The sequence below is a fragment of the Periplaneta americana genome, chromosome 1 (genome assembly GCF_040183065.1).
Source record: "Periplaneta americana isolate PAMFEO1 chromosome 1, P.americana_PAMFEO1_priV1, whole genome shotgun sequence".
Classification (NCBI taxonomy): Eukaryota; Metazoa; Arthropoda; class Insecta; order Blattodea; family Blattidae; genus Periplaneta; species Periplaneta americana.
Genome location: NC_091117.1, coordinates 224936877 through 224949155, shown reverse-complemented (window position 1 = coordinate 224949155; position 12279 = coordinate 224936877). Strand labels below are relative to the sequence as shown.

Genomic DNA, 12279 nt, shown 5'->3' with positions numbered 1-12279 from the left:
TTTAGTGCTCAGTTGAATATTACATGAAGTTTTTGATTGCCTGCAAAACATCTGTCCTGATTCGTGATATATTTAAAAATATAAACCGAGCATAAATTTTGCACGACAAAGAGCAACAGTCAAATTAAAATTATTGACTAAAATATCGAGCAGTACAATATGTACTGTTTACTAAATTTGTAATAATAAAAAATTAATATTTCTGTAAGCTGCATACTAGAATTAATTAATATATAATAATACAGAAATTATTTACCCGTTGGTAGAGATTAATTTAATGTTGAATTTGAGCTCTGTACGTTTACGTATATTGTGTCAGTTAAAACAACCTAAGGCCTAGTTTTCACTATCATAAAACTTCGTATTTGTTCATTAACGTAATTGTGTTTTACACGGTCAAATGATCCAGACTAATTAAAATATCCCTCGAACGTGTAAATAATCCACAAAACTAAAAGCCGCATTCTCTGTCTATTTTTAGCCTATAAATATAAATTCCTAAAAAAATATATTACATTTCCGGATTGCAAATGATGATATAATTTATTATGCATAATTTTCTCTAACACTTTTAGAAATACTATTGTATCTCTTAAATTATGTTGAGAAAAGTTTTTCAAATAGTTAATATCATTATGGTTAATTAAAAAGTAGTAACATAAGCGTAGAGAACAGTATCAGTATTTATATTATATGCTAGGTCATTAGTAGCTAGCAAAAACAATATAGGACCCAATACGGAGCCCTGAGGAATTCCATTCCCGGTCGGGTTGAATTTCCTGGTTGATGTTTTTCAGGGTTTTTCCTCAACCGTAAGGCAAATGCCAGGAAATTCGGGCCACAACATTCCTGAATATCACGGGCCTCATAATCACCGAAATCATATTCATAACAAATCAGTAGCACATACACGTACAGTCGCCATCTAGTTCACAACAATAGAACCAGTCTCAACAATAGTACACAGGCCTTCGGATTTCAACCAAAGATTAACTCGAGATATGACCAAAGATGTTAAAGAGGGTATAAATAACAGCGAGGAAAAAAATGTAATGATAAATGTCGTTATGTATCATTACGTTACATCAGCTGCTTATCTATGCGGATGACGTGAATATGTTAGGAGAAAAACCACAAACGATTAGAGAAAACACGGGAATTTTACTGGAAGCAAGTAAAGAGATAGGTTTGGAAGTAAATCCCGAAAAGACAAAGTAAATGATTATGCCTCGTGACGAGAATATTGTACGAACTGGAAATATAAAAATTGGAAATTTATCTTTTGAAGAGGTAGAGAAGTTCAAATATCTGGGAGCAACAGTAACAAATATAAATGATACTCGGAAGGAAATTAAACACAGAATAAATATGGGATATGCCTGTTATTATTCGGTTGAGAAGCTTTTATCATCCAGTCTGCTGTCAAAAAATCTGAAAGTCAGAATTTATAAAACAGTTACATTACCGGTTGTTCTTTATGGCTGTGAAACTTGGACTTTGAGAGAGGAACATAGGTTAAGGGTGTTTGAGAATAAGATGCTTAGGAAAATATTTGGGGCTAAGAGGAATGAAGTTACAGAAGAATGGAGAAAGTTACACAACACAGAACTGCACGCATTGTATTCTTCACCTGACATAATTAGGAACATTAAATCCAGACGTTTGAGATGGGCAGGGCATAGTGCACGTATGGGCGAATCCAGAAATGCATATAGAGTGTTAGTTGGGAGGCCGGAGGGAAAAAGACCTTTAGGGAGGCCAAGATGTAGATGGGAAGATAATATTAAAATGGATTTGAGGGAGGTGGGATATGATGATAGTGAATGGATTAATCTTGCTCAGGATAGGGACCAATGGCGGGCTTATGTGAGGGCGGCAATGAACCTCCGGGTTCCTTAAAAGCCAGTAAGTAAGTATGTATCATTACTTTAATAATACGTCCTAAGATATATAAGCCTAGAGCTTTTAACTCGAAGATTTTACAGGGCGTAATGATCATTCCTAGAGAACTACAGAGATCTATTTTCTTTCTAGCAATAGAAAAATATTAATTTATTTCTATTCTCTTTCAGTGCTACATAGAATGCATGATGAAGGAAATGAAAATAGTGAGTATGACTATTAAATAAGTAAACAAACTCCTTTCTAACGCTTAACTTAAAGTAAAATGAAACATTATCACCAGGGATTGTAACGCTTAAAAGCATCACAGCGCTCAAATATGCTCAAGCCCTCAAGCAATCTACTTATTACAAAAACTATGACACAAAATGTCTAAATCGTTCAATAATTGAATACATCAATCAAGTAATTTTTACAAATTAAAACAAAAGGTAGAGAACGATTACTTCCGGATATACGTGGTACAGTCATTAAGTTCTGAGACTGAGGACATAGTGGCGGAGTGGTGCACTAGAACGGATAGGTGGCGCCGTGATATGGTACCTTGTCAGTTAGTCTCTCGTCCCAGCATCATACAGTTACGTGCATATAGTGTAAGCAGAACTACGGTCATTGTTGTGACGGTGATTTGAATGCGCGCGTCGGAACTCGAGTATGTTGCAGTTTGAGCAACGAGTTTCTGTCAGAAATTAGGCGAAACTGCTATAACCGATCATAACTGGAGACGAAACATGGTGTTTCCTTTACGATCCGCAACTGAAGCGACAATCCGCCACCTGGAAAACGCCATTATTTCCACGACAGAAAAATCCGCAACAAGACAGATCAAAAGGCAAGGTGATGCTTTAACAGTTTTTTTTATTCAAATGGAATTGTTCACATAGAATTCATCCCACAAGGTGCAACTGTAGACAAGATCCTCTACAAAGAGATTCTTGGCCGTTTACGCAATTCAATTCGTCGTAAGCGTCCTGAGCTTTGGCATAGGAAGAATTGGCTGTTGCTACACGACAACGCCCCTGCACATCGCTCCATCCTTGTCCAAGAGGTACTTGCAAGGCAACAGGTCGCTGTTTTGCCACACCCTCCGTATTCACCTGATCTCGCACCATGCGATTTTTTTTCTCTTTCCCCTCATGAAATCAATCCTACGAGGGCGTAATTTTTATGCGGCCGAAAAGGTCATGACTGTCACAAGAGAAGCCATACGGCATCTTCCTGCCAACATCTTTCAGCAGTGCTTCCAGCAGCTACACCAACGTTGGCAGACGTGCATAGCGGCCAACGGCGACTATATTGAGGGAGGATGTCGATCTGTTTAAGTGTACGCCGTATCACGCGGCATCTTCTGAGACATCCAGATTCTTGTGGGTGCCTACCCTTCAGGCGTCAGTGTCAGAACTTAATGACTGTACCACGTATTACAGCTTAGTCTATTATAAAATTATTGCATAAAATGGCAGTCGTGTAAGAAGTCCAACATTTGTATTACAGTATCATTTGCTGCTAAACTTTCTGCAGTGACTTAATCAAAATCGATCTTAAACATGAGTTTAATTACTTGTAGGCTAATTAGCCTGATATGAATATTGTGGTTTGGGGTTTGTGTAACAATTGGAGAGCGTCTAAACATTCCTTCACTCATCACTATTTACTACTTAAAATAATTTAATTAACAAAACATTACATCGTACTGACATTCCTGGCTAAAATGACAAAGTTCAGTTACAAGGTTTTGTACTGTTCATAAATGTTAGGTCGTAGAAGCAACTTTAAATTCAATTTCATTTTAATTAATATACGGTATAAATGGAATGTAATATAGGAAGCTCTGTATACAGAAAATCACTCTCCTCATTATGTGGTAGTCTGCTAATAAGACATGTTTTGATATTCCAGATAAAGAGTGGTGAACTGAATGAAGAGCAGTTAATAAAGGCGATTGAGTTCGACCTCCAGCAGAGAGGCAGAGTCATGAACAGCGAGAAGATAAAGGCTTTCCTGTCTGACTGCAGATCGAAAGGGAAAGGTAAATTGAAATATAACACTTCACGGTAAAGAAGGTCTAAATTACACAATGTGTATTACAATTCTTTCGTGAATACATATCGATATGGTTTTGGCTATCACTTATATGAGGCTGCGAGTCTAGCTAAAACTACAGAACATCTCGTATGGGCACATGTCTAGGAACTAATACCAAATACCTTACTATAATAATACCGGACAGCTGTATACTAGCAGCGTTGACACGAGTGCGAAATATCGCGGACTTGACATCTAGCGGAGAGGGATGGAATTACGTCCACAAATACAAATATTAACATAGCGGGATTCGGACTATTGTTTAAAAAAAGTGAGTTACTAATGTTGAATAAGATATGAAACACTTAAGAAATGTTGAATAGTATTTAATGTAAAATTATTATATTATATCATATCAAAGCGGCATATTATGAGAAATATTGCATACTGCATATTACTTTCCGTAATTAATTTTTACATATTTTTTCTTTGATTTAGTGAGACAAAATCAATTAAGAATGAATTTCCAATAATGCTTTATATACGCAATGCTGACAACTGCAAAGATAAAATTGATAGTAATCTGATGCTTGTATTAATTAGTAAAAGCATGTGGACAACAACAGAACTAAATTTTATAAAACCTTAAAATTTCCAATACCGTACATTTTAACTTCTATTCATGTATTAGGTCTAAATAATAATAATAATAATAATAATAATAATAATAATAATAATTTATTTAACCTGGCAGAGTTAAGGCCATACGGCCTTCTGTAACACTCAACCAGGAGTAAAAACTGCAGTACAAAAACACTACAAATTTACACACAAAACTGAATAAGATAATAATAATAAAATGTAAACAACAAGTAAGAAGAAATCAGACATAATATATAACATAGAGAAAGAAAGAAAGAAAAAAGCATAATAAAATGTGAACAGCAGGTCAAAAATAAACGAGGCATACAAAGTATAAAAAATAAGACAATTATTGATGATGATAATAATAATAATAATAATAATAATAATAATAATAATAATAATAAATAAAAATAGTAATAATAATGATAACAATAATAATAATAATAATAATAACAATAATAATAACAGGCCTAATAGTAATAATAATACTAATAGTAGTAATAAAATAGTACAGTACAAAGCATACAATGAATACAATATTTTTAAGTACACACAGTAAGGAAAATTATGATTATATATAGCTCAACTAATCACATTAGAGATATACCATTATCGGAAAATATGAAAACAAAAATATGAAATAAGTTAAATATCACTAGAACATAAAAAAATGTGAATACGTGGAAACATGCAATACAACACTTGTCATAATAGTAAGTTAGATTGGCAACTCGTCATAAGATAATTTTCTAACTTGGATTTGAAAGATTTCAATGTTCGGCAGCCCTTGACTTCAGGCTAATTTGTATTGTTCTATCAACACAAAGACGAAGGAATTAGGCCTACTAAAGAATGTTATTGACTCACATTTTATGATCCCTCGGAAATCGGAAGTACGATTTGGAGCAATTTGTAATGCTGTAATTGTAGCAATTATAAACAGCACACATACACCCTGACATTTTAACACAGCACTAATTAATAAAGCTATTAACTAGCCCAGCAACAATATACATAGCAGTTGATTACAGCTTGTTTCGCGAGTATCTTCTCACCGGCCGCCTAGGTAGCAGCACCAGCGTCGTTCGCGCGTAGAACTGCTAGCTGTCCTGTATTATTATAGTAAGGTATTTGCTAATACAGTAGCCTATATGGTGATTGTTAGGACTTCCTATTCAACTTACAGGATGAATTTGCGATATTGGCCAATAACGTTTCAGTACCGCCTTAAAATCAACCAATCACAGTTAGTGCGTTTCTTGATAAGACGACTCGTACAATATTTCAGTGTCAATCACAGAAAATCAAGAAATGCCAACAAAATTTAACTTCGAAAACTGCATTTTCAATAGACCCTAACTGTAACTTTGAGTAATAAATAAATGTCTGTAGAAACCTTTCGTGTTTTTATTCTGCTAATGTAACATTTCAGCTTATCTTACATTTGAGGTTAAGTATTGTTGTTCCGTATTTCCGTTCTGAGTAGCTGGAAATAGTATTCAGCAAGCCGTGATAGATAGCAGTTTGTTTTTTTTAAATTCATTACAAGGAAACATAATAATGTCTTATTGCTGTGTTTTATAATAATTATTATCATTTACGTAAGTGATACAGATTTGCAAGTTATTTAATTTTATTCGTTGAATAATCTTATTAAATTGCACTGGTGGTTTCATCTTATTAGCATAATTTTACTCGTCCTTCAGGTTCGTCATATTATCAATAAGATGAAACAGCTCTCGTGCAATTACTACAGGTTACTATGATATCAAGTTAGCTTTGCTTCTATTAGAAGACTTTACGATAATCTATGTCTAGCTGGGAAGATCGGCAGCAGGCAGCATCTCTAATAAAGTAAATACTTATAATCAATGGAAAACATCGTTGAGCCCTGGAACACTTTCTGTGTAAGGTGAAAAGGTCTGACAGTTTCTTAAACAACCTTATACTGAATTCTCTGTCGTTCCGAAAGTTTCTAAAGAATTTATATATTCTTCATTTATGAAACGAAATATTAAACGGCAATAAGTGTAAAGTTTTTCTAAAACTGAAATATAACCGTATTATAACACTAACGTTAAGAAATTTTCATTCTGACCATGGTTTTGTGGTGTTTAGTGTATTTCTTTCATATCTCATACTTATTTATTTTAATCGGTATGGCATAGTTGGCCCCGCGGTCAATTGGGAGGCCTAGGCATGGCATAATTGCGCCCCGAATAAATCAAGTAGCAGACTGGACATGGCATAGTTGCGCCCCGAAGAAATCAGGTAGCAGAATGGACATGGCATAGTTGCACCCCGAAGAAATCAGGTAGCAGACTGGACATGGCACAGTTGCGCCCCGAAGAAATCAGGTAGCAGACTGGACATGGCATAGTTGCGCCCCGAAAAAATCAGGTAGCAGAATGGACATGGCATAGTTGCGCCCCGAAAAAATCAGGTAGCAGAATGGACATGGCATAGTTGCGCCCCAAAAAAATCAGGTAGCAGACTGGACATGGCATAGTTGCGCCCCGAAAAAATCAGATAGCAGAATGGACATGGCATAGTTGCGCCCCGAAGAAATCAGGCAGCAGAATGGACATGGCATAGTTGCGCCCCGATGAAATCAGGTAGCAGAATGGACATGGCATAGTTGCGCCCCGAATAAATCAAGTAGCAGAATGGACATGGCATAGTTGCGCCCCGAAGATATCAGGTAGCAGAATGGACATGGCATAGTTGCGCCCCGAAGAAATCAGGTAGCAGAATGGACATGGCACAGTTGCGCCCCGAAGAAATCAGGTAGCAGAATGGACATGGCATAGTTGCGCCCCGAAGACATCAGGCAGCAGAAGGGATATGGCATAGTTGCGCCCCGAAGACATCAGGTAGCAGAATGGACATGGCATAGTTGCGCCCCGAAGAAATCAGGTAGCAGAAAGGACATGGCATAGTTGCGCCCCGAAGAAATCAGGTAGCAGAATGGACATGGCATAGTTGCGCCCCGAAGAAATCAGGTAGCAGAATGGATATGGCATAGTTGCGCCCCGAAGAAATCAGGTAGCAGAATGGATATGGCATAGTTGCGCCCCGAAGACATCAGGTAGCAGAATGGACATGGCATAGTTGCGCCCCGAATAAATCAGGTAGCAGAATGGACATGGCATAGTTGCGCCCCGAATAAATCAGGTAGCAGAATGGACATGGCATAGATGCGCCCCGAAGAAATCAGGCAGCAGAATGGAAATGGCATAGTTGCGCCCCGAATAAATCAGGTAGCAGAATGGACATGGCATAGTTGCGCCCCGAATAAATCAGGTAGCAGAATGGACATGGCATAGTTGCGCCCCGAATAAATCAGGTAGCAGAATGGACAAGGCATAGTTGCGCCCCGAATAAATCAAGTAGCAGACTGACATGGCATAGTTGCGCCCCGAAGAAATCAGGTAGCAGACTGGACATGGCATAGTTGCGCCCCGAATAAATCCAGTAGCAGACTGGACTTGGCATAGTTGCGCCCCGATGGGCATAGTACACACGAAAGTGATTGTCATAAAATAAATAAATTACTTTAAAATATTACAGTGATAGCTTCATTAAAATCAGGTAGGCCTAGCATATGATCAATTTTGCTATTTAAAATAACACTTTTATTGATCACACACAAAAAAGGAACTGCATTTTTTGTTCCTACATCGATATCTTAACCCTACGGTACAGGGTTTCGAAAATTTAAACTTAGAACCATTGTGAATTATTAAATCTTTACCCTTTTCACTAAACTCAACATTCATTTTAAATTAACCTCACTATACGCCACAGACGGTGTGAAAATCACTAATAAAATGTCAAGGCTGCTAAGGCCCCATATTCCAACGGCTCACTTATTTGAATAATTATGTTAGTTAATAAAGTACTGCCAACTTCATGGTGACCATTTTAACGGTAGATTATTGATAATCACTGCATAAACAGTAGAAAAACAGTTAATAAAGTACTGCCAACTTTATGGTGTTCATTTTAACAGTAGGCTATTGATAATCACTGCATAAACAGTAGGAAAACAGTTAATGAAGTACTGCCAACTTTATGGTGTTCATTTTAACAGTAGGCTATTGATAATCACTGCATAAACAGTAGGAAAACAGTTAATGAAGTACTGCCAACTTTATGGTGTTCATTTTAACAGTAGGCTATTGATAATCACTGCATAAACAGTAGAAAAACAGTTAATAAAGTACTGCCAACTTTATGGTGTTCATTTTAACAGTAGGCTATTGATAATCACTGCATAAACAGTAGGAAAACAGTTAATGAAGTACTGCCAACTTTATGGTGTTCATTTTAACAGTAGGCTATTGATAATCACTGCATAAACAGTAGGAAAACAGTTAATAAAGTACTGCCAACTTTATGGTGTTCATTTTAACGGTAGGCTATTGATAATCACTGCATAAACAGTAGGAAAACAGTTAATGAAGTACTGCCAAGTCCATGGTGTTCATTTTAACAGTAGGCTATTGATAATCACTGCATAAACAGTAGGAAAACAGTTAATGAAGTACTGCCAAGTTCATGGTGTTCATTTTAACAGAAGGCTATTGATAATCACTGCATAAACAGTAGGAAAACAGTTAATGAAGTACTGCCAAGTTCATGGTGTTCATTTTAACGGTAGGCTATTGATAATCACTGCATAAACAGTAGGAAAACAGTTAATAAAGTACTGCCAACTTTATGGTGTTCATTTTAACGGTAGGCTATTGATAATCACTGCATAAACAGTAGGAAAACAGTTAATAAAGTACTGCCAACTTTATGGTGTTCATTTTAACAGTAGGCTATTGATAATCACTGCATAAACAGTAGGAAAACAGTTAATAAAGTACTGCCAAGTTCATGGTGTTCATTTTAACGGTAGGCTATTGATAATCACTGCATAAACAGTAGAAAAACAGTTAATAAAGTACTGCCAACTTTATGGTGTTCATTTTAACGGTAGGCTATTGATAATCACTGCATAAACAGTAGGAAAACAGTTAATGAAGTACTGCCAAGTTCATGGTGTTCATTTTAACAGAAGGCTATTGATAATCACTGCATAAACAGTAGGAAAACAGTTAATAAAGTACTGCCAACTTTATGGTGTTCATTTTAACGGTAGGCTATTGATAATCACTGCATAAACAGTAGGAAAACAGTTAATAAAGTACTGCCAACTTTATGGTGTTCATTTTAACAGTAGGCTATTGATAATCACTGCATAAACAGTAGGAAAACAGTTAATGAAGTACTGCCAAGTTCATGGTGTTCATTTTAACAGAAGGCTATTGATAATCACTGCATAAACAGTAGGAAAACAGTTAATGAAGTACTGCCAAGTTCATGGTGTTCATTTTAACAGAAGGCTATTGATAATCACTGCATAAACAGTAGGAAAACAGTTAATGAAGTACTGCCAAGTTCATGGTGTTCATTTTAACAGAAGGCTATTGATAATCACTGCATAAACAGTAAGAAAACAGTTAATGAAGTACTGCCAAGTTCATGGTGTTCATTTTAACAGAAGGCTATTGATAATCACTGCATAAACAGTAGGAAAACAGTTAATGAAGTACTGCCAAGTTCATGGTGTTCATTTTAACAGTAGGCTATTGATAATCACTGCATAAACAGTAGGAAAACAGTTAATGAAGTACTGCCAAGTCCATGGTGTTCATTTTAACAGTAGGCTATTGATAATCACTGCATAAACAGTAGGAAAACAGTTAATGAAGTACTGCCAAGTTCATGGTGTTCATTTTAACGGTAGGCTATTGATAATCACTGCATAAACAGTAGGAAAACAGTTAATGAAGTACTGCCAAGTTCATGGTGTTCATTTTAACGGTAGGCTATTGATAATCACTGCATAAACAGTAGGAAAACAGTTAATGAAGTACTGCCAACTTTATGGTGTTCATTTTAACGGTAGGCTATTGATAATCACTGCATAAACAGTAGGAAAACAGTTAATAAAGTACTGCCAACTTTATGGTGTTCATTTTAACGGTAGGCTATTGATAATCACTGCATAAACAGTAGGAAAACAGTTAATAAAGTACTGCCAACTTTATGGTGTTCATTTTAACAGTAGGCTATTGATAATCACTGCATAAACAGTAGGAAAACAGTTAATAAAGTACTGCCAAGTTCATGGTGTTCATTTTAACGGTAGGCTATTGATAATCGCTGCATAAACAGTAGAAAAACAGTTAATAAAGTACTGCCAACTTTATGGTGTTCATTTTAACGGTAGGCTATTGATAATCACTGCATAAACAGTAGGAAAACAGTTAATGAAGTACTGCCAAGTTCATGGTGTTCATTTTAACAGAAGGCTATTGATAATCACTGCATAAACAGTAGGAAAACAGTTAATAAAGTACTGCCAACTTTATGGTGTTCATTTTAACGGTAGGCTATTGATAATCACTGCATAAACAGTAGGAAAACAGTTAATAAAGTACTGCCAACTTTATGGTGTTCATTTTAACAGTAGGCTATTGATAATCACTGCATAAACAGTAGGAAAACAGTTAATGAAGTACTGCCAAGTTCATGGTGTTCATTTTAACAGAAGGCTATTGATAATCACTGCATAAACAGTAGGAAAACAGTTAATGAAGTACTGCCAAGTTCATGGTGTTCATTTTAACAGAAGGCTATTGATAATCACTGCATAAACAGTAGGAAAACAGTTAATGAAGTACTGCCAAGTTCATGGTGTTCATTTTAACAGAAGGCTATTGATAATCACTGCATAAACAGTAGGAAAACAGTTAATGAAGTACTGCCAAGTTCATGGTGTTCATTTTAACGGTAGGCTATTGATAATCACTGCATAAACAGTAGGAAAACAGTTAATGAAGTACTGCCAAGTTCATGGTGTTCATTTTAACGGTAGGCTATTGATAATCACTGCATAAACAGTAGGAAAACAGTTAATGAAGTACTGCCAAGTTCATGGTGTTCATTTTAACAGTAGGCTATTGATAATCACTGCATAAACAGTAGGAAAACAGTTAATGAAGTACTGCCAAGTCCATGGTGTTCATTTTAACGGTAGGCTATTGATAATCACTGCATAAACAGTAGGAAAACAGTTAATGAAGTACTGCCAACTTTATGGTGTTCATTTTAACAGTAGGCTATTGATAATCACTGCATAAACAGTAGGAAAACAGTTAATAAAGTACTGCCAACTTTATGGTGTTCATTTTAACGGTAGGCTATTGATAATCACTGCATAAACAGTAGGAAAACAGTTAATAAAGTACTGCCAACTTCATGGTGTTCATTTTAACGGTAGGCTATTGATAATCACTGCATAAACAGTATGAAAACAGTTAATAAAGTACTGCCAACTTCATGGTGTTCATTTTAACGGTAGGCTATTGATAATCACTGCATAAACAGTAGGAAAACAGTTAATGAAGTACTGCCAAGTTCATGGTGTTCATTTTAACGGTAGGCTATTGATAATCACTGCATAAACAGTAGAAAAACAGTTAATGAAGTACTGCCAACTTTATGGTGTTCATTTTAACGGTAGGCTATTGATAATCACTGCATAAACAGTAGGAAAACAGTTAATGAAGTACTGCCAAGTTCATGGTGTTCATTTTAACGGTAGGCTATTGATAATCACTGCATAAACAGTAGAAAAACAGTTAATGAAGT

The 12279-nt window shown here is 35.9% G+C and overlaps 1 protein-coding gene across 3 annotated transcripts in view; it reads left to right on the top strand.

The window, feature by feature from the left end:
• LOC138709777 (uncharacterized) overlaps nucleotides 1-12279 on the top strand; it is a 29363-nt gene that overhangs the window by 12746 nt on the left and 4338 nt on the right. For all 3 annotated transcript variants that reach the window (XM_069840613.1, XM_069840614.1, XM_069840615.1), the window contains exons 4-5: nucleotides 2073-2108; nucleotides 3802-3931. In XM_069840613.1, coding sequence (XP_069696714.1) covers nucleotides 2073-2108; nucleotides 3802-3931 — 166 coding nt within the window. The remainder of the gene's footprint in view (nucleotides 1-2072; nucleotides 2109-3801; nucleotides 3932-12279) is intronic.